Source organism: Rhincodon typus, chromosome 5 (assembly GCF_021869965.1).
Source record: "Rhincodon typus isolate 14 chromosome 5, sRhiTyp1.1, whole genome shotgun sequence".
In the NCBI taxonomy this organism is placed as follows: domain Eukaryota; kingdom Metazoa; phylum Chordata; class Chondrichthyes; order Orectolobiformes; family Rhincodontidae; genus Rhincodon; species Rhincodon typus.
Genome location: NC_063336.1, coordinates 17,567,440 through 17,591,464, shown reverse-complemented (window position 1 = coordinate 17,591,464; position 24,025 = coordinate 17,567,440). Strand labels below are relative to the sequence as shown.

Here is a 24,025-nt window from a genome sequence, read left to right as displayed (position 1 = left end):
CAAAGTCTTGTGACCCGCAGAATGAAAGAATCCATCTCTATCTTAAGTCAGCCTCTCATTCCAGATTCTCCCACAAGAGGAAACATCCCTTGCAGGTACATCTGAGTTGACGTATTCAAACAGGAAGATTTTGCACACTTTTGCCTTGAATATTAAGGACACAGCTTTATCAAGCCAAAGGAGGTGGGAATACATGTTAAGGAACTGGAAAGACACTCCCTGTGCACCACCTCTCCCCTACAACATTCCTGCACCCCCACCCACAGAGCTTTACTTTTTAAATTCAGTCATGAGATATGGGCATCACTGGCTGGGCCTGTATTTATCCCTAATTGCCTTTTGAAGGTGTAATGAGATGCAGTCCATTTGGTGTACGTATCCCCACAATGCCTGAGGGGAAGGGAGCTCCAGGATTTTGTCCCAATAACAGTGGAGGAACTGTGACATATTTTGATGTCAAGATGGTGAGTGGCTTGGAGGGGAACTTAAAGAACATTGCTGAATTTCTCAAGTTGTAAATAGATGTAAATAGAGTACATGGCCATTTAAAGCAATCATCAATGACTTATTAATAAGTTGACAGCTGGCTTCCTTTACCTGATGCTCCAATTCCACAATTGTTTGAGCTTTTTTTTTTAAGTCACTTCAAGTTCCAAAAGTCCTAAAAAGTGGCTGAATAACTTTACGGCTTTTCCGTAAATCAGATTCCCTCTGACATGGGCTCATGAGTGGACATTCTGCTTACATACAGCATAGAAGGAGCTGGTGGTATGACAGTATCTTACTAGATTAGTAATTGTGAAATCCAGCCCAGGGTTCAAATGAATGATGGAAACAGGCTCAAATCTCAACATGGCAGCTTGGGGCAAGTGAATTCAATAAAGACTTCAATAAAGACTGGAATGAGAGGGAGTAAGAGGGAGTAGGCCAAGCAGCCTCTACTCTGCCATTAAATAAGGTCATGGCCGGTCCAACTGTAACTGCAAAGCTACATTTCCATCCAGCCCTGATAAGCAGTTGGGTAAAAGGTTAACAAGAAACAGTCTACCTCGGTCTTAAAAATATTCATAGGGTCTGCTGCACCATCTTTTCAGGAAGAGTTCCAAAGTCTCAAGACTTTTGGACAGAAAAATTCCCTATCTCTCAACTTATATGGATGACCCCTTATTTTTCAGCATTCTCCCTCTATGTTCACCTAGCAAGACCCCTCAGGATCTTGTGTAACTCAAGTGACATCTTACTCTTTGAAAGTCCAATGGATACAAGACTTAACTGTTCACTACTTCCTCACAAGACAACCCACCCATTCCAAACATTAGTCTAGGAAACCTTCTGAACTAATTCAAGTGCCTTTACATCCTTCCCTAAATATTACAAACAATACTGTAGAAGGATGCCCCTATAACAGAGGCAAACACTCCCTACTTTTGTAGTCAAGTCCTACTTTTGTATTCAAACCCCCTTGCAATAAATGTTAACTATTGCTAGCTTTCCTATTATTCATTCTACTCACATTAAGTTTGTGATTAGTGTGCAAGGACACTTTGCATCTTAGAGGAGTTCAGCCCCCCCCCCCCCACTGCTTGGATAAAATAAACATTTCTTCCAAAAAAAAAATTTTACATTTGCCCATGTTATAATCGTTTGCCAAATCATTACCAACTCACCTAACCAGTCAACATCTTTGTAACCTCATGTTCTCTTCACCAGCTTCTTTCTTTAAATTTTCTGCTTTGTCTCCTACCCCATTTTACTAAAGGAGCTACATTTGCTTTCTTCCAATCCAATGGGACTTTCTCCAAGTCAAAAAAGTTTCAAGATGGTAAAGATAGTACCATCAACTGTCTCACTAGCTACATCCCTACAGACTTGAGGGTGAAGTCAATCACCCTGTCATCTGTCAATGTGCAACTATGAAGGCCTGTGTGCCAAATCTCACAGGTAAGTGAGATTCAGGCCACCTTGCTGCATGTTTGCCAGCAGCCAAGCCAACCACAATGCATCTTTGTGATCTAAAGGTCAATTTTGGATTTTTCCTCACTGCTTCCATCCAAATTATTGCGGTCAGTGCTGAAGGTTTTGAAGTGATGGGATGATATTAGCATGCTACCTTCATTCAAATCTGGTTCAGTAAGCAACATGACATTGTGTCTATTTGCTCAGTGACTCATCTTATGTTGAATCTGCTATACAGAAATGGTGGCAACTTTTCTTTTGGAAAAGGAGGAAGTTCATTGGTTTTAAATACTTTGAATCACTTGAATACGTGAGGCCATAGAAGCTTCTATCTAAAATAAAATCTTTAAACCGTTGCAGAAGAGTGGGAAACAAGTGTTTGGCAATACATTTATTTCATAGGAAAACAAGGTAAAACCACAAATAGTTGCTTTAGTCAACAGCAAGGCTTTTTTTAAAAAAGTATTGATAAAGTGAAATAATCTTGGAGCCAAAATACCAAAGTACAAAATTGCAAAATGTTAAATTGAGCATCAAACAAATTAGATTCACAGATTGAAAAATCAGAACATTAGGATTAGTATAAATGCCTCAAAATGAGCATTGAAACACAAATCTGCTCAAGTATAACAATAGCAGAATTTGGATGGAGAGAATGTCTTAAACATTAAATAGATGGTAGAATCTATAATAAAGTAGAGCAGAAAATCAAAGATGCTCCTTTCTGGGATTGTGATTCATTCCCCTATTTTTCCCTCCAGGTTACCCTACATTGCAGAAAATGCACCCTTTGTTTGGATAAAGGTAGCTTCCTTCCCCCAACCTGACATGTGCCTGGGGTGAGAGGATTAACCACTAAGAATTTGTAACCCAAGAGAAAATCTCTACACAATTAATGGTTTGTAACCCACTAAAAAAAAATAAACTGCTGGCAGGGTCAGTCTTTCAATTGGTTCAGTAAAGGGTGGCATAAACAATATAGAAGCTGACCAGAGGTTCAGCTTGTCCATCAATTAGGTCATGGAAGATCTGCATGTATAGCTTAATCCATTAACCAGACTTCATTCTGGAGCCTTTAAACACCCTTACCCAAAAAACAAAAATCTAAAATTCAGTTTGAGACTAAAGCTGGGCTTCCTTGATGGAAGAGTTCCAGATTTCCACTTTCCTTTGGAGCTTTCAGTATTCCAACCTTTAAATATTAAATACATTTCAGGCATCGTTTGCTCCACTGTGGTTAACATATAAATGTGGTAATTATAGTTGCAGGGAGAATTGATGTAAAACAATATTAAGAACAAAAATCAGCAAGTTTGGGAAGGAGGAAATCTTCTGATTCCATGACATTTGATACTTGTGCTGATGTTCATGAGGAGTTCTTCCATCTCAGTATTGACAATACCGCATGTATTGTATAAAGTAGGGTGGCCACAAATGCAAAGACCTGAAACAGGCAAGAGACAAGAAGTGTTTACTACAAAAAAGTTATTAACTTTCAAAATAACCTGTGCTCTTAAGCATGAATTTTGATCCATGTTCCATTCTCATCTTAGATATTGTGGAAATAGCTCACTAAAGAATGAGACCAGCAGTGTACTGATTAGGCAGCCAAGCTTCAAGTTCTTTTCTCAGCAAAAAAAAGTCTAAAAACTATGAACAGGGAACAAGAGTAGGTCATTTGGCCCATCAAGCCTACTCCACCATTCATTCAATTAGACCATGGCTGATCTAGTTAAAACTGCAACTCTACATTCCTGACAATCTTTCATCCTGAGAAAAAGGATTTATGTCTGCCTTTAAAAATATGCCCTTCTGCAAAAGGATGGGGAATTTGAAAGAATCTCAAACCTCTGACAGAAAAGCTGTTTGAAGTGGGCACCCCCTTACTTTTAGAGTATGGCCCCAGTTCTGGAATCCCCTACAGGATGAAACATGCTTTCAACATTTACCTGCTCAAGTCCCCTTGTACATTTCAATTAAGCCATCTGTATCCAAATTCCAGAGGATACAGTCTGTGCCTGTCTTCATAAGACAATCCTCTCATTCCAGGCATTAGTCTAGTAAACCACTGATCTGCTTCCAACACATTAACATCCTTCTGGAAGTAGTGGTCAGTGGTGTACACAATACTCCAGATGCAGTCTAACCATTGCCTAGTATAACTGAAGCAGAACCTCCTACTCTTGCATTTAATGCCCTGAACAATAAAACATCTGATTAGCATTCTTGATTACTCATTGTATTGGCAATTATGTGCTAGAACAGCAGTGAAGATTCTGCAATCACTCCTTAAAAAAATAAAATAGACATAGCTCATCTGGGGATCTGGCTCCTAATGATCACTACCCCATGAGCCCAGGTGACTGAAGAAATGTCACAGCAAAGACAGAAGTGGACTCAGTTAATGGCTCCTGCACTCTTACCTGGGGCCATTGTTAATGTCAAAAAAAAACAAGGGAAATTAATTTCACCTGCAAGTAATTTTTATAAAAAAAAAAAAAAAGAGTATTCTGCACTCAAACACCATTCATCCTGGGGAGAATGAAATGGTGTCAGACATATACTGTGGAACTTTTGGGACAAAGAACAACAGATCATTGAACTGCCATGTTCCCATGTGAGCTTACTGAATGCAGAGGAGCAGAAACAGCTACTTGATAGTAATAGATAGCCAATAAGCAAAGACAGGGGAAAGATTCTAGTGTCAATATTCCTGATGTGGGAGCAAGCTTCCTGGTGCATGCAAGAACTCAGGCTGCCAGCAGGAAAAAGTTGTGACGGAGCTAAAGCAGATCAACTAGTGGAAAGTTGAGGAAGGGTCACCAGGCCCAAAGCATTAACTGATTTTTTTTTCCTTCACAGATGCTGCCAGACCTGCTGAGCTTTTCCAGCAAATGCTATTTTTGTGCCTGATCAACAGGGGTTGGGGAGGAAACTCCCCCTCCTCCCCTTTCTGCCTGAATAGATCCCATCACCTACAGGATTTGGGCCATTGGTTAAATCTCCAGTTACAGGAGACCAAATCAATCATTCTTCATTGGACAGGTCTCCCAGAGGCAGACTTTTTAAGATCAAGCCAGTCAGTCATGGACTATTAGTCTCCAATGGAAGACTATTTGCAATGGCAGTAAAAAAGGTTCTGCCCACAAGTTTCAGCATCATATACTCCCAGGCAATGTCCCAGATGTGTCCCAAGAACCAATTCAGTCAAGCACGTCTTCCAACTGAATCAGCAGGTCAAAAAAGCAAAAGGCACCAAAAAAAGTTCTGTCCAGAGAGAGAGGGTGCCACCCATCATTACCCTAATGAACCACAAACCAGACAATGGCTTTGATCACTCCTGTGTGGAGTTTGCTGATTCAGTTATTGAAACAAGTGAACTGCTACATTGGCTTCAGCAGCCCTGGTGTAGGGAAAAATAAAAACCCATCTATTGTCCTGAACCAAAAAACCATGTACAATCGAGAGATTCCAAGTGAATGAGTGGAAACTCAAGATAAAAAAATGCTAAGCAGCTCTGAAACTGTGTCCTGCTGAAAGTTAGTGCTTTAAAGAGTGAAGGCAAGAAAGATTGTGTGGAACATTTTTACTACCAAAAATGTTAGTTTGCTTAAACTGGGGGAAGGCTGCAGTGATAAGTCACTGGATTTGTATTCTAGGCTGATGTACTTGGGCAGGATCCCACTGTGGCAGAAGATGCTATTTGAATTCAGTACAAACAACTTGCCTATTGGTGGACATGTGACCAATGCTGATCACCCCAGAAACCCCATTTGGTTCACAAAGAAGTCATTCCCATCTGATCTGGCCCATATGTGACTCCAAACAGCAATGTGACTGACTCAGTCTCCATCCCCAACTGTCCAGAGAGCAGTTAAGTGTTGGCATATTCAATGATGTCCAAACCCTGAGTGTTTTTTTTAAAACAATCTACCCAATTCCAGCACAAGATCAGAGCCAAGTTATGAAATTAGTGGTGTCTTCTCTCCCATCGATCCACTCCCACCTCACTGACCAATCCCCACCACTGCCTACCTGCACTTGCCAGTCATCATCCCACCTACCTTCCCCAGCCTCTCCTCTCCCTTCTCTATCTGAGCTCCCTTCCCCCTCCCCCATTTCTGAAGAAGGGTCCTGACCCAAGACGTCAGCTTTCCTGCTCCTCGGCCTGCTGTGTTCCTCCAGCTCTACACTTATCTGACTCCAGCATTGGCAGTTTACTCCCCAAGTAGAATGCTTCAATAGTTTACGTTTGTAATAGGAAGGAAACATTAAACAGATAAGGCTGCTCCATGCCAAAGTTAAAATTGGTACAAAGTGGGATATGAACAGGATAATCATGCCTCAAATACAACATGCCTGGTTGCTTAATGAACTTTAAGAAAAAAATTTGCAAGTTTATTTTATTCTTTCTTGGGTATGTGGGTGACACTGAAAAGATCAGCTTTTCTGGCACCCAATGACAGTGAACAGCCTCTGGGTCCATCAACTGTACTATTGGGGAGGGAGTTTTTAACCTCCAAGGCAGTCAAACAAAGGCTTTATCATCCTGACTTGGAATGATATTAGGTCTTGAAAACAATGCTGGAGATCAGTGGGTCAGAGCATCCATGGAGAGAAAGCAAGCTAACATGGAGTCTAGATGACTCTTCAGAGCTGAAGAGAAGTGTGAAGGGGATAGTATTTATTCTATAGTTTTTTTTGAGGGGGTGGTGGGCATGTGGAGTGCTGGTGGAGAAAAGATGTTGATAGTTGAAATTAAGTGATTGTTCTGCTATTCTCTCATTCCAATGGTGGTGTGTCCCCTGCCAAACTTTAAAGGCTAGATAGTTCCACTGGGATGGGGTGGTCAGGAGAAGATGACATAACAGAATGTGACAAGCTTAAAGAAAAGAAAAAAGCATTCACAATTTGAAGGTGTTGAACTCAATATCAAGTCCAGAAGGCTGTAAAGTGCCTAGTCTGAAGAGGAGGTGTTGTTCCTCCAGCTTGTGCTGCGATTTACCAGAGCACTGAAGCAAGCCCAAGGATAGAATGTGGGCACATGCACAGGATGCAATGTTAAATGGGGAGATGATGGCCTAGTGGTATTATTGCTGGACTATTAACCCAGAGATGCAGATAGGGTTCAAATCCTGCCACAGCAGATGGTGGAATTTGAGTTCAATAAAATATCTGGAACTAAGAATCTAATGACGACCATGAATCCATTGTCAATTGTCAGGAAAACCCATCTGGTTCACTAATGTCCTTCAGGGAAGGAAACTGCCATCCTTACTTGGTCTGGCCTACATGTGATTTCAGACCCACAGCAATGTGGTTGACTCTTAACTGCCCTCTGGGCAATTAGGGATGGGCAATGAATGCTGCCTGGCCAGCAACACTCATCCCATGAATGAATAAGGAAAAAGCTACAGGAAGGTCAGGATTATGCTTGCTCACAGAGGGGTAAAAGGTAGTGTTCAATGTGCCTTTTGTCAAAAAAGGCAGAAGTGCTGATGCTGAAGTGAAACAACACCAAACTGCTTGATAAACTCAGCAGCTCTGACAGCATCTTTGGAGAGAAAGCACAGTCAATGTTTCAGGTAGTGACCCATCTTCTGAAGAGTCACGCCTGACCCAAAACATTGACTCTTCTCTCTACAGATGCTGCTAGACCTACAGAGTTTCTCCAGCTATTTCAGCTTTTGTGCTCTTTGCCCTTGTACTTCTATGGTAAAGGTAGGGAGTTTCAGATGCCACTGCAGTGCATTTTGCAGATGGTGCATACAGCCATTATGTTGTGGTGAAGGAAGTGAGTGTTTAAAGATGTGGTGACAACAAGAGGGCTGCTTTGTCCTAGATTTTTTTTGGGGGGGTGGTGGTGTTATCAGAGCTAACTCATCCAAAGCAAGCATATCCCTTCACATTTCTGACTTAGCCATCATCTACAAAAAGGTAGAGGCTTGGAGGAGGAAGAGAGGAGTTATTCACCAGTGAAGTCCCAACCTTTGATACTTCTTGTAGCTTATTCAGTCTAGTTTGTTTAATGCTGATCCAGTATATTGGCAAGGATTTGGTAATGGCAATGTGACTGAACTTGAGGAGACATTGTTGAAGATAATCATTGGTGAGCAGCATTTGTGCCAGACAGTCACCAGCCCTAGAAAAAGAATGTCTTGCCCACAGCAAGGCATGAACAGCAATGAAATAGTGATTGCACAGAATTCAATTCTATCAACATTGCCACATCTGACCTCAAGTGGCAAAGGTGATTCATGATGCATCTTAAGGGTAGGCAATGGCCTAGTGGCATTACCACTAGAATCAGAGGGTGGCTGAGAGTCATCACAGCAGAATTCTGGGAGACATCACCACAGCCATCACAACTGTGCAGCAGGTCAGAGAGAGCTTGGTGTTAAAGTATGGTTAAACCTGAAACATTAGATTGGTGTTTCCCTCCCTCCTAAGAAAAATGGCCTCTGCAAGGCAACCAACTGGAATAGTAAAGGTGTACAAGAAGCAGCCATTAGGAGAGTGGGTCAGTGTTAGAGAGGAAGTGCGAGGCTTTCTGCATGAGCAGGGGCACAGGTAAGAGCTCACTGTCTGTAGACAGCAGTGGGGATGGCAGTGGAATGCTCCTCTTGCAGGATGAGAGAGATCAGGGAGACTGTGTCCCTGGTGGCTACACCTGTGACAAGTGCACCCAGCTGTAGCTCCTGACAGACCACATTAGGGAATGGGAACAGGAGTTGGATTCACTCAGGATCATCCAGGGTGCAGAGAATGTCATTGATAAGAGTTTATGAAGCAGTCACACCTAAAAAGGTGTGGGCTGCAGGTAGCTGGGTGACCACCAGCTGAGGGAAGTTTTTGGGCAGGGGGGAGTGAAGGCAGAATTCCCCTGTTACTATTCCCCTCAGTAACAGGTATACCACTTTGGATATTGTTGGGTTGGGGGGCACAGGGTGGAGAATGCCACCTCCTGAAAGGTCAGTCAGGTGAGTGGCACTATGACTGGCTCAGAGGGGAAGGGTGCAGTCAGGCAGAGCAATAGGGATAGGAATCTCAATAGTGAAGGACAGACAGGAGATTGTGGCCACAGTAAAGACACTAGGGTGGTGTGTTGCCTCCTGGGTGCCAGGGTTAAGGATGTCTGAGCAGTTGCAGAACATTCTGAAGGGGGAGGGTGAACAGCCACATTGTCTACCCATGTCACTTGTACTGATGTGCAGAAAGGGACTGGTCCTGTGAAATGAGTATACGGAGTTAAGAAGTTAAAAGCAGGACCTCAAGGGTAGTGATCTCTGTATTACTCCCAATGCTACACTCCAGTGAGAATAGAAATAGAAAGATAAGCCAGATGAATACTTGGCTGAGGAGCTGTAGGGAGCAGGGTTTTCAGTTCTTGGATCATTGGGATCTCTTCTGGGATAGAGGTGACCTGTACAAGAGGGATGGATTGCACTTGAACCAGAGGGGGTCTAATATCCTCGCAGGGAGATTTTCTAGTATTACCCAGGAGGGCTTAAACTAATTTGGCAAGGGTTGGGACTCTGATTAAGACAGGGGCCATCAAGAAGCCATGGGAAAATACATTAGCCATCAAGAGCAAGTTTACTATTCAGGACAGCCAGGGGCACAGTAAAAAGGGAGGTAAAAGGACTTCTGGTTTAAAAAGTGCATTGAAATAAATGCACAAGGCCTGACAGGTAAGGCAGATGAGCTCAGAGCATGGATTAGCTCTGGGGACTGGGATATTATAGCCATAACAGAAACATGGCTGAGAGAAGGGCAGGACTGGCAGCTCAATGTTCCAGGATAAAGAAGTTACAGGTGTGACAGAAGTACAGGTAAGCAAGGAGGGGGGAGTTGCCCTTTTGGTAAAAGAGGACACAAGTGCTTAGAAAGGATACTCTTGAGTCATCAAATGAGGCCAGATGGTTTGAACTTAGAAACAAGGTGATGGTCAGTCTGTGGGACTGTATTGTAGCCCGCCTGCCCCACCAAAGAGTTACTGGGTACTAGAGGAGCAGATGTGTAGAGAGATTGCAGATACCTGTAGGAATAAGTAGTATTGGTTGGAGATTTTCCCTGTATTGACTGGGCCACCCAAAGTGTAAAATGTCTGGATAGGGTGGAATTTGTCAAACTTGTCCAAGAAAGTTTTCTAAAGCAACACGTAGAGGGCTCTGCTCGGGAGGGTGCAACAATGGACCTCCTCTTGGGAAATGAGGTCAGGCAAGTGACTGAAGTAGTGTTAGTCATACAGCACTTTGGGTCCAGCGACCACAACTCATCTTTTTTACATAAAAATATTAAAACTAGGACAGGTCCACAGGTTAAGGTGCTAAACTGAAGCAGGACCAATTTTAGGGCCATTAGGCAGGGTCTAGCAACAGTCAATTGGGTGACTGTTTGAAGGAAAAGGAATGATTGGCAAATGGGAGGTTTTTTTAAAAAAGTGTGATGTCAAGAGTTCAGGGACATTATGTCCCCATTAGGGTGAAGGGAAAAGCTGGCAGGTTTAGGGATCCCTGGCTGATGAGATATTGAGGCTCTGATCAGGAAAAAGAAAGCTTAAATCCAATGTATTGCCATCAGGCTCAACTGATTCCCTAGAGGACTATAAAAAGTGTAAGAACAGCACTTAAGAGGGAAATCCAAAGAGCAAAAAAGTATGAGATGGTTCTGACAGATAAACAATCCCAAGAGGTTCTATAGCTATATTAAGAGTAAGGGTGGCTAGGAGAGAATAGGTCCTCTTAAAGAGGAGTGTGGCCATCTAATGTGGTTAGAGAGGAGAGAATCATGGATGCTATGGAAATAAGGGAAACAAATGGAAATGTTTTGGACTACATACATATTACCAGAGAAGAGGTGCTTGCAGCCTTAGATTGCATTAGTGGTCAAATCCATCCTCAGACATTGTGGGAGGCTAGGGAAGAAATTGCAGAGGCCCATGGAGATTTTTGCTTTGTCTTTAGCCACTGAAGTTCAGGAAGACTGGAGGGTGGCTAATGTTGTTCCATTGTTTAAGAAAGGTAGCAAAGACAAGCCAGGGAACTACAGGCCAGTGAGCCTGACAGTGGTAAGCAAGGGGCATGGATAGGATGAATGCATGCAGTCTTTCCCTGCCCTAGGTTTGGGAATTGAAAGCTAGATGGCATAGGTTTAAGGAGGACCTGAGGGGCAACTTCTTCAGGCAGAGCTTGCTGTGTATATGGAAATAGGCTGCCAGAGAAAGTGGTTGAGGCAGGTACAACATTTGGATAGGTAGACAAATGGGAAGGGTTGCAAGGGATCTGGTCCAAATACAGGCAATTGCAACTAGCTGAGTTGGCACCATGGACCAGTTTGGGTTGAAGAGCTGGTTTCCTTGCTGTATCACTCTACGACTTTAGACTAATCATCTAGAGACCTAGACCTGAGTCCTACCACAGGATATTGTGGAATTTGAATTCAATAATAATCTGGAAATAAAAGAATCTAACAGTGACCATGAAACCATTGCCAGGAAAAAACCTACTGGCTCACATGTCTTTTAGGGAAGAACTCTGCTGCCCTTACCTGGTTTGGCCTACATGGGACTTCAGAACCACAGCAATGTGCTTGACTTAATTGCCCTCCAATCAATTAGGGATTGGTAATAAATACTGGCCTTGCCAGTGATGCCAAAATCCCACAAATGAACAAAAGCAGAAAGCTGAAGATAGCCTGGAACACTATCTTGCCAACTATATGGAGGAACAGGGAGTCTGTTTTGCAGTGATAGTGCCCCTCTCTCTGGTCCAGGGACCTGGGTTTGAGTCTCACCTTCCCCAGACAGATGTGATAACATGTTTGTGGTCAGGTTGATTGGAAGAGATCTGCCCTGAGGAGCTCCTGTAAAAGAGGAGCTGAAGTTGAGATTATCTTGTCGATAACCCCAAACATCTTCCTTTCTGCCAGATAGAACTCTAGCCAGTAGAGCTTGCCTCAGCTTTGAGGAGAGGCCTTTCGACCCAGTTTCTCTCCACAGATTCTAAAAATATGGAAATATTGCCAGATTCAAAATCTGTCAAGTCTTATTGCTGACATCCAGAGCTGTCACACCATTTTAGCTTTTTTGTCCAGATTTTGAGTGAGGCTGAAGCATGACTTGCAGTCATAGGGGTCCTGGCAGAACCCACAGAGCACTGGTGAGGAGGCTATTGGTGAACAAGTATCACGTGATAGTCCTGTCAATGACTCCTTCCAGTCCATACTTTAACATCAGCAGACAAAATGTAACATTGGACTGGCTGGACTGCATTTGTGACTGGAGGTGCCCAGACAATTTTTCATATTGGTCAGGCAGCTGTCAGTGTTTTAGCCAAGCTGGTCCAGTAGGACTAGAATGGCTAGCTCCAGGACTTTGTCCCAGACCATAGCCTTTGATACACCCTATGCCCCAAGCCATTTCAACATTGTATTACACAAAATGGGATGAAACATGGCAGGGGGTGCCTCAAGAAGAGGCAAAGATGGATCATCCCCTCAGCAATCTGCCAGAGGACAGTTGCAAATACTATGTTTTGTCTTTTACACAAGCACTGAATTCCACTACCATCTCAACTGGACACACTCATTGTGTTCAGTTAGTTCTTATTTGTCTGCCATTTATGGCTGGATTTGGCAGCACTGCAGAGTCTTGGTCTGATCTTTTGTTTAGATGACAGCTTAGCTGTCCATAGTATGCCCTTGCTGTTACACGCTTCTCCAAGCTGGCATCCTGCTCCTGCATTGTTCCCATTAAACCTTCTAGTTCATTATTCTGCTGTCTGACACCACTAATTCTACGGATGAGAAAAAAAGGTCCATTTTGACTATTCATTAAGCATCACAAAAACAATAGTGACTTACTGAGGCAGCAATGTTGATTCTGAAATTTTTTTGAGTTTGTAGGAGATGAAATCTTGTGTCATGAGCCTCCAGAACAGCAATACTTAAATAAAATACTGCAGCAATGAAGTGATAGAAGACATCCTAAAACAAGTTGGAGCACAAAATGAGAAACCAATTCACAATTGTTTTGTAATAGATATCTATGTGCAGTCCACCCCTAACAATTCCCCTGCACCCCCCCCACCCCAAAACAAAACTGCCCTAAAGTGATTGTTGGTAGATGCACTGCCTATTTGAAAGCCAGTGACGATCTACTCAGAACCCTGCAATGGTTGGTTAAAGTATGAGACGAGATTATTACCTATGGTTCTAGCCAGTAAAATGATTCAATGCATACTGAAGAAAATAGCAGTTGAGAAAAAACCTTAACCTTCTTTACACAGTTCTACATGAATAATAGCAACTTGGCTGAGGGTATTAGGTATCCTCAGGAAAAAAGTGTAGCCTAGACAGAAAACTAGAGTGGCTAGCACTGGTGCCTCAGCACTAGGGATCAGGTTTAAACCCACCTTCAGGCAACTATCTGTTTTGCATGTACTCCCTCTGTCAACATGGTTTTCCTCCAACAGTCCAAAGATGTGCAGGTTAGGTGCATTGGCCATGTTAAATTGCCCAGTGTTCAGGGATGAGTAGGTTAGGTGGGTTAGCCATGGGGAATGCAGGGTTACAGGGAAAGGGTGGTGGGTAGTGTGGAGAGTCTGGGTGGGATGCTCAGAGGATCAGCATGGACTTGTTGGGCTGAAATGGTCCGTTTCCACACTGGAGATTTTAATGGATTCTATGAATTTCACTGCTTTGAATCCATTTAATGATTGGACCAAATTACCCCCATTTAATTCCAGACTTCAGTTGTCCCTAGACATGCATGCCCACTCCAAACAGATTCAAGACAATGAATTGTCATCCATTTTTATTAAAAACACCTTTCTTCCAAATGTCTGTGTTTAACTTCATAAAAGCAGGGCAGTTATTTTAGGATTAAGCTGAATGTTATTCAATGTGGTGTCCATTGAATCTTATGGCATAATCCAATGTTTCTTTCATTAAGAAAATCAATGCTGTTCCCCTAGACTCCCCTCTTACAAATTTTGAGCAATGTCCTTTTATAAATAATATATACACTTTAAAATAAAAAGCAGAAAATTGCACTCCCACCATCATTGCAACCAGAAACAATTCTCTTTTACTGTCACCAGGACCAAGTTCTCACTTCATTCACAGTCCTGTGGGTTTTTCCCTCCCCAGAGGGATTGATGTCAGAAGATATTTCCAGTTAGTTAATCTTGGAAGTTAGACCACAACAGCAGATTTGTATTGGGAGCTTTTTGGTCGTAGAAAAGCTACAGGAAGATCATAGAAAGGCCAGAGACATACCACTGCACCCCATGCGGATGAACTGTTCTGAACTCCAGCCATGTACAGGATGAGCAGTAACGTAGTTATCACAAAGCAGAAAACTGAAACAAACATCACCCAGCCTTGATCAGCTGCAAATGCAACTCGAGCAGAAGCCACAAGGATCCAAACCAGGCCACCAAAAACCTAGAAAGACAAAGAAGAAAAAACACTAATTAACTATGAAATCTGACCTAGCCCAAGTGTCATTGCAGTTCTACAATGACTTGGTCATGATTTGGCCTTGCCTCAAGCCACTTTCAGGCTGCTCAGAGGTTAAATAACATTAACATCATTCATCACCACAAGGACTTTGGTTCAGTGTTCATCATGTTCAGAATATTAAAACCAGAGGATCACCCTACATTGGAAAAAGTAATGAAATCACAAGTAAAGCAATAGTAACAAAAATATAGTGAGCAAAAATGATAAAATTTCTAGAAAGGGAGGCAATGGCAGCAAATATTTTTATTTAACTGATCTAAAGATTTTGCAATGCTATTCAGGAATAATTCAAGACACAATGGGTACAGGAATTCTTAGGAAGAAAATACTCTTTATAGATGTCTTTCAAAATATCCCATAATTGAATTTGCTGTAGATAGATTGAAATCCATGACTAGTTAGCACCTCCAACATCATGCAACCAGCAAGTGAGTGGTTTGCAAAAACTTATCACGAAAGGATCACACCAGTTGGCCTCATTCCTGATCTATAAAAGAGATTTCTGCTGGAAAAATGCATGCTGTGTGGATGTCACCCAAAGATAGACTTATGCTTGGCCAAAGATGACCTCATTAAATAAGTCATTAGAGCTTTGTCCAAAAAGAAAAATAAAGGGCAGCAAGGGAATAGGAAAACAACTGCCAACCATAGCATCCAAAGTAGTGTCAGTAGGCCTTGATAGGGGAGCAAATTGGAGGGAAATAAAAATGGAGCTTGGCAACTTAACCTTAAAACATTATTTCACTTCCAGTTTGGCTGAAATAATAAAATGACTGTATTCCACAATTTTCATTCAACGTCCAATCTCACGGTTTCAAACTTCGGTCACAGCATTAATTGACCACAAGTTCAGGTTTAGCTTCTAATTTAAAAACAATCTCAGCTGTAGACAAGTCTCCTTCAAACTCAGCCTCAACTACAATTCAGTTTCACCCTTAGCCCCACCAATTCCAAACCCGAAATGGAGCCTCAACTTCCACTTTAAAATGGAGCTTTCTGCAAGTGGATAACCTTGAGCAGTTTAATAGGCAAAAGTAAGTTATTTACTAGAGAGAGTTACAATGCTATGGAATTCAGTGTTAAGAGCTGGAGGCAAAATCCACATTAACAGGCAGTTGGACAGGCATACATGAAGGAAAAGCATATGAAGTGCAATTATAATTATAGAACTCAAAGTAATTTGTCCAAGGCCATGCTGGTTATGACTAGAATACTAGTCACCAGGATCATTAGCACCAATTTGGAGATGTTGGGCAAGTGCCTCTTTTGCCCATTTTGTTCTCCTCCCCTCCCCCCAATGTTTCATGCTTGTATATTTGCCTTGATTAATAAATAAGTTGGCAAGAGACCAACTCAGGTGACCACGTTAGCTTTGATAAAATATTTTATTAAAATATGCCTTTCACAACTTCAGGGTATCCTAAAGCACTAAAAGCCACAAAATATATTGCAATGCAGTTACCATGGTTTCACAGCCTTTTGGCCAAGATCAAATTGCAATGTAGGACATGCAGAGGACAAACTCTCAAAAGCAACAGTGTGGTAATGACCACGATCATTTTAAGTGCTGTCAGTTGCAGGATTAACAGAGGCCAAGGTGTCAGAGATAATTCCTCTACTTCAAATTGGACACCCACTGAAGAGACAGTCTTCCAACAGAAGAGAGAGAGTTAGTCTAAATTTTTTTGGGTATGCAATCATCAGCATGGAGTTGAACCCACAACCCCATTCTGGAGAAATTGTTAGCAACTGGGTCAGGGTCAGGTTCATGTTCATTTAACTGTGATCCAACAAAATTAAAGTTAGAACAAAGGCAAAACACAGCTGGTCTGGATGCATCTGAGGAGACAGAAAACTGACGACTTCACAAGCTTCAAAAATGTCCATCTTGGGCTTCCTGCAGTGCCACAATGATGCTACCCGATGAGTTGCTGTTTCTGCAACCTTTCTGCTTGGGAACCCTGCAGCCCAATGGTATCAATGTGGACTTCACAAGCTTCAAAATCTCCCCTCCCCCTACCGCATCCCAAAACCAGCCCACAGCTTGTCCCTGCCTCCCTAACCTCCCCTCCTCCCACTTCAAGCCCCATCCCCATCTGCTACCTACTAACCTTATCCCACCCCCTTGACCTGTCCATCCTCCCTGGACTGACCTATCTCCTCACCTACACTCCCCTTTACTGGCTCCACCCCCACCTCTTTGACCCATCTGCCTCTCCACCTATCTTCTCTTCTATCTGCCTCCCCTCTCCCCATTTATTTCAGAACCCCCTTCCCCTCCCCCATTTCTGAAGAAGGGTCCAGGCCCAAAATGTCAGCCTTCCTGCTCCATTCATCCAGCTCTACACCTAGTTATCTCAGATTCTCCATCATCTGCAGTTCCTACTATCCCAGAGATAGTAGGAACTGCTGAAGTCTCATAACAGTGTGGAGCTGGAGGAACACAGCAAGCCAAGCAGCATCAGAGGAGCAAGAAAGCTGACGTTTTGGGTCAGGATCCTTCTTCAGAAGTGGGGAAGGGGGCTCCGAAATAAATAGATGGGGGTGGGGAAGGTGGTGATAACAGGTAAATATTAGAATTCTCTCCACAGATGTTGTCAGACCTGCTGAGTTTCCTCCAGTAAGCTTCTGCTTTGGTTTCAAATTTCCATCACCTGCTGTATTTTGCTTTTATATATAAATACACAGTGATTGTTCACCGTTTTAATGCACTCCTGCCTTCAGCAGGGGAAGAGTAGAAGCAATCCCCACTACCTCCCATTGCTACAGCTCTACGGCCCAGCCCTCTGTCCCAGGTTTGAGACCTGAACTAACTGGTTCTTCCAGACCATGACACCATCCTCAGCCAAACTCGTTTCTACCGGAGGTGACCGGGTGGAGATCAGCAACAAGAATTTTGACTAAATTCCCCGTGCCTGACCCGAGGCTACAAAAGAACTGGGGGTGGGGGGGAAGTGTGTTATCATCAAACCCTTTCAGCTGCAAATACAGATAACAATATTTTCTTTGAAAAAATGCCTGGAGTCCGGACTTGAGAGATTTAAATTTAAAAGGAGGAGTGGACATCAGTTAGTAGCAATTTAGCAGCCAAAAAAAGACTGCATGTAGGGTTAGTATTTTTATGGGGGCTGGGAAGTTAGGGTGGTCGACTTTCGGGGACCTTTTAAACAAAAAAAAGCTGCTTTTACTTCACTTTATATCCAAACGCAATGGAGCGATGCAAAATGCCAAGGCTGGCATAATATCACTTGTTTTATACCAGAGACGAAAAAAAATTACAGTAGCTCGTTTATAAGTGACCGCAGTCAGGTCAGAAACCCCTAAAACAGAGCTGGCAATGTACAGACCAGGAGGGGCAAGGGATGGGAAAGAACATTAAGCTTCGTACTAAAAAGGCTGAAATCTTCACTCAAAAACCCAACTTCGCATTTTATTCCTGAACCTGTTCGATTTGCATAGGAACCCTCGCTGTAGGATCTTATTTAACCAACTTTTAAGTTCTCAGCATCTTACCAATCCTACTGGCTTGCAATTAAAAAGCTTTCTGCAAGTTCCTCCCCCATCCCCGAGACATACCGGGCTCAGTGAAGACTGAAGCTCCTTTTGCAAATTGTCTTTCCCCCAAAATCAATAGCCGATGCAGTGTACCTGTACGGTTGTCTCTCTATTCCCCCTCCCCCGGGGCTCTCTAACCCTCCCATAAAGGGGCTCAGCCAAATCCAGTGTGGTGCTTTCACAAGTCCAGCTAAAAAAAAACTGAACAAATCTGAGCCAGCCGTAACCTATGGCTACAAAGCACCAGCAAAACAGACTTTTCAATCCTTTCACAGGAAGAGTGAAAACATTACTAACATTTCTTTAATTAAGCATTATTGATTTAAATCAGAATTCAAACTCTCCCAATTTTAAAATACCATTCCATTCAGAACGGTTTTGAGACACAAGTCATCATTGCGTTATTTTACATTTATTCTCTAACACCCATTTCTTATGCTTATCCTCTGACCCAACTTTTGCTCTAGATTCCTGAACCCTTCCCCACACTTCCTTAAAATTATCCCGGTTTCTTGTATTCTCACTACCGTACTCTTAAACTTCAGTCACCCCTTTTCACTGTATTCTGTACTTCACGTCACCCATATCTCCAGCACAACTCCCCCCTGTTCCCCAATATCACATGCTTTCTATAAAGCTCCCAGAACATCTAGCTTGGTGGAAAACACACAAATTGGCTCAAACGCACACCACGTTTTACAGCACAGGAGGCAACGTTTGTCTTTTTCAAAAAAAAACACAACCTGCTTTCAGTAAGATAACAAAATAACATTACTCACAAATTCACCCAACATCAGGATCTCTGGGAATGTTGTGCACACTTTTCCCCCAGAAGGTATGGGGCTAGTTGAAGCTGTTGGAGCCGACATGGTGTCACTTAGACCAAACAAAGGGCTTGTGGAAAAGATTACCCAGCTAGTTCAAACGGAGTGGCAACTCTGAAGTTGGTAGCTAAGTCTGCATCAGGATTGATATACCAGGGCCAATTTGAGGGTGTGTCTCTCATTCAATCAGTCATTCCCAAATTGTTTTGCATCATTGAATTAACACCCGCCTCCTGGAGCGTGGAGGGGGAGGGGAGGAGAGAATTGTGCAAAATGTATGAGTGAAGTCTTGCTCATCTGTTTCTCCATTTACTCCTCTGTGCTGCATAGATGTCACCATGCTTTTATTCTGCTATACGCAGTAATAGTGGTTGAATTGAAGTTTTATCATATGGTGAAGTTTGATCAGTCTTTAGAGTCATAGAGCTGTACAGCACAGAAACAGATCCTTGGGTCCAATTTGTCCATGCTGACCAAATATCCTAAATTAATCTAACCCTATTTGCCAGCATTTGGCCCATATCCCTGTAAACCCTTCCTATTCATGTACCTAAATGACTTTTAAATGTTGTATTTATAGCAGCCTCCACCACTTTGTCTGGCAGCTCATTCCATACACGCACCACCAACTGTGTGGAATCACTACCCCTTAGGTCCCTTTTAAATCTTCTGAGGAACACCCATATTACTGCATAAAGAGAACCTCTATCAATTGACTGATTCAGAGCCTTAGAAATCCCTCCAGCACCACGAAAGCTCACATAAATGACCACTCTTTGTGACCAATACCCCTCACTTAGTGACATCCCACATTGCTACATCATGATAAATCACCCTTTCTATAGCAGCCCAAATGTCCAGCTTGTGCAAAGTTTCCTTCCTGAAATATAACACACCGCAGGCTTGGTGTTGAAAGTTTTGGGAGGTCCCTTTGTACTAGCAAGTGAACTGTCCTGAGGACACCCCAGCCAGATCATTTCCACCAGGATTCAGAATTTGTGCGACTGTAACTGAATTACAAGAAGTACCACCAATTCCCTTTCCCCAAAGAATAATTCAGCAGTTGGGGGACACTGGGAAAACAGTTGACAACTTGATTCAAGTGAGGTCACAAGTTAGCAATCAGACTGAGGACCGTCTCCAGATGAGCACATTCACCAGAAAGAATGACATCCAATTGTCCAGAGATGCAACAACAACTTTTGTTCACATTGTGCCTTTAAGAGTGAAGCAATTTCTAGACTGTGGCTAGAAATAACTGTTGGGAATGGTGAGACTAAGCTAGGAGAAGGAAATTAAATAAGACCACAGTCTTAGTACAAAGACCTTAGTACAAAGAGAGCAGGCAGTGGGGTTTTCAAACACTGTACTTGAAGTGGTAGCTGTGAGGTTTCAAAAAAGAAAAATATATATTGATGAGGTACTGATGGGGCGCAGGAGCCTCATTCCCCAGCAGAGGCTCAAAAGCTACTTCTTTTCCTCAAAATATGTCAAAAATGTATAAGTATTGCAACAGGAATGTTGAAGAACTTCGCACAAAAATTCAACTTGTCTCTATACAGCACCTTCCACTCAATATGACTGCAATCATCTTACTATGTGCAACGTACACTCAAAATCAGGTGCACGAACCAAGAACACATTTCAAATTGAAAACAACTAGAGATGCAATAGAACATAGAACAGTACACCACAGTACAGGCCCTTCGGCCCACAATGTTGTGCCGACCTATTATCCTACTAAGGTCAATCTACCCTGCATACCCCACATTTTACTATCATCCATGTACCTATCCAAGAGTCGCTTAAAAGTCTCTAAAGTACCTGACAAGAGAAGCAATAGAAACAGGCGTCATTCTCCTCTGAAACACCTCAATACATTTTCAAGTGAATGGCAAGTCATAGCCACGGAGATCAATTTTAAGAGTATAACTCCAAGAACAGGAATGCAGTGCAGGAAGAAGTTCATCCCACATGGTGGTAATGGTAAGGGAATGGATCTTCAAATAATCTACCAACTCCTCCAGCAGTCTCAGACATTGCCCCCTCCCCCCCATCACTCACCTAACAGCAATTGGACCAACAGATCTCATTTGCTTCACCTCACTCTTACATACTTAGCTCTCTCTCAAGCTTCAAATCTACATCCTTGTCTTGCATGGTTTGGCAGCTATTCAACTGTGAAAGTCATATCACAATGACACTGTCATGGTTGCCTCTCAAACGTGGTAGAAGATGCTGTACAACTGAAGTCAACAGGAGAAGAGACAGGACTGCATATTCGAGCTTCCATACAGGAGACTGCTAACCATGAAGGAAAGAGCCATTATTAGGCTGAAACAATTAGCCAAGACTTCATCGGAGGCTCCACTGATGATGTTACCTAGCTTGGTGACAAAATGTCTGAACGAGAACAAGCCAGCACGGCGAGCAAGTCGACAACCTCGTCCACATAACTAATCCCCCTTCTGTCATCCAACTTCTCCCTCATCCCTCAATATCTTGTGACATCAAGTTTCAGTTGGTGTAAACATTGCATTTCTTACTTTCTCATCTACTACCCTGTAGCCAGCCATTTGTTCCTTTTAAAAACTGAAAGAACTGGGGATGCTGTAAGTCAGAAACAAAAACAGAAACTGCTGGAAAAGCTCAGCAGGTCTGGCAGTATCTGTTAGTTCTGTGGAAGGGCCACTCGGGCTGAAACGTTAACACTGATTTCTCTCCACAGATGCTGCCAAACCTGCTGAGTTTGTCCCTTTAACATATTCTTAGAAAGTCAACAAATTGAACCAGCCTAGGAAGTGGAGGAAGAGGAAAACAAAGACCAACACTCAATTTCATGGTCAGATGCCAGGTCAGATATGAGATTATTTTGTAATTCAGAGGATAGCACAGAGGAGAGATCTCCATGAGGTGAGACACCAGATACAATACACAATGGATAGAGTAATGAAAAAGAGTAGCACAAGTGCCAGTTTCCCGGAGGGTGAGGTCATGCACTAGTTTTACTGCAGCGGATTCAGGTGATGATTTCAAGAGACAAGGTTAAGGAGGAAGGCTGATGTGTTTAAAAATCCCAAATACTTCACGCATTGGAATGCCTCATGCAATGTTAAGGAGCATGGGGGAGCTCAGGACTTTGTGCCAAGCTTGGAGCCCATCCCTTCCAATATCGAACCGGTGGCTATCTCCGTAAGCACAGCGAGAGAAGCAGCCACATCCCATCATCTTCCACTGGAGCTGTCCAATGTTGGAGAGCCGCAGTGGAAGATTAGACCACTCTGAAGAATGGAAAATACCATTTAAAACAGCTTCCAGGGCACCACAGCATCTTGGCAATCAGCACCCTGGCAGAGAACTTACATTCCCAACGACTGTGCTGCCAGCCTTGCCACTCTGCCAGTGCCCTTGCTGCTGATTGTCAGCCTGGCAGCTGACATTCTGGTGCCAACGATGAGATGGTGGAGACTGCAGCCAGACCTTCTAGGCACAGGGTCACCCTGAAAGGCCAGTAGAAAGGAAGTAAAGGCTGAATGTTTTACTATCGTGTCCACAATGATACGGATGGATTATACATGAACTTGGCACGTATATTTTTGTGTTGCTTTGTTAGGAAGGGAACAGCCAGTGATGAGCAAGTTACAGAGGAAAGATCAGGAGTTTAAGCCTGTTGGTGAATGACGATTTGGGGTTATGCTTCCTGCTGTCGCTCAGTTCAGTGTTGAGCCTAGGCAGAAAGAAGCAGTCAGATTGCTGAGTCCCACCCCCCCAATTCTTCTTCCTCTTCCTCCTCCCCACCTTCTTCCAGCCCGTTAGCACCTGCCACATTACTCTCTGTTCAGTATCGAAACTAACCAACTACAAAACATACCTAAACAGTACAGAACTACCACAGCAGGGAGAAGATAACAATCCTTTAAATAGTCCGGGACAAGGAGGATAGCATGCTGCTAAACCTTTGTGTTTGGTCTTTGCAGAGTTCAGAAAAGGAACAGAATGTCAAAGTAGCAGCACTGGTTTCAAATCAGAACTTCACACTGCTTGATATTGTGCTATCGATGGACATAAAGACATCAATATATGAAGAGGAGGTTCCTTGAGTCTATTCTGCCATTCATTATGATCTTGATTGACCTTCTGTCTCAACTAAAGTTTCCCAAATCCCTTGATTCCTGGAAGGATCCAAAATGTACATAGCCCAGCCTGAAATATCTTCAGCAATAGAGCATTTGTTACACTCAGAGTGCATTCCTTTCTAGCTCCGTTCAGCAGAAAACCAGCATATACTACTTGGCCTCTGACACCAGCATTAATCCTCATGAAACTTCATTCATCACAACCTGCCAACTGGAAAACATCCCATTTATCCTGACTCTCTGTCTCCTCTGCATTCATCTCCACGCTACCCCCAGATCCATGGGTTCATGTTCCATCTGTTATATGCGTGGCACTTGAGAGAATGCCTTTCGGAAAGTTACATCTGCAGGCTTCCCTGTAATTGCAGCCTCAGAATAATACAGCCTCAAAAAATTTGTCAAACCCAGGGTGCCTGCAGTCTAACTCTTTTGTAAACATCGCACATGGTGCATGCCAAGGACACCATTTCATGCACTTTTGTTACCTTGCAGCAATGAAATAAAGGACAGTACCAAATGCAACGTGTCAGCCAGGTGAACAAACATTTGGTGGAAGAGGTATGCATTAAGAAGTAACATCGACGAGAAACAAGCAGTGCAGATTAAGGACTTCTGATTGGATTGAAGAGCTGACTCGATGGGCTGAATGGCCTACCATTTCTCTTCTGGTCTTATGGAATTCCATTGCTTTTTGCCTAGGTACCTAATCTAGATGCATTTGGATAAGGTTTATGATGAATAGGACTTAAATCTGAATTTGGATGGACAACTTAGTTTTTTGAAGAATATATATTTGAGGCAAGTTTCCACAATTAATCAAGCAGCAATGTTTATGAGGCTAATGGAGATATTAATGTCTCAGCCAACATCACTGAAATCAAGTGATCTGGTCATGACCACCTTACACTTTATTGGACGTTACTGCACTATGGCACAACAAAGATGTTATATGCGTGTAAACCTTTCTTTTTTCTCAGACAACAAGGTGCAGGGCTGGATGAACACAGCAGGCCAAGCAGCATCATTATG

General features: G+C 42.8%; 1 protein-coding gene across 1 annotated transcript; it reads right to left on the bottom strand.

Moving 5' to 3' along the window:
- Positions 1 to 2,368: 2,368 nt before the first annotated feature.
- malb (mal, T cell differentiation protein b) lies at positions 2,369 to 19,012 on the bottom strand. The gene is made up of 4 exons (XM_020536595.2): positions 18,816 to 19,012; positions 14,236 to 14,403; positions 12,820 to 12,942; positions 2,369 to 3,400 (listed from the first exon to the last, which is right to left on the bottom strand). The coding sequence occupies exons 1-4, from the start codon at positions 18,903 to 18,905 to the stop codon at positions 3,323 to 3,325; spliced, it is 459 nt and encodes a 152-aa protein (XP_020392184.1). The 5' UTR covers positions 18,906 to 19,012; the 3' UTR covers positions 2,369 to 3,322.
- Positions 19,013 to 24,025: the final 5,013 nt, after the last annotated feature.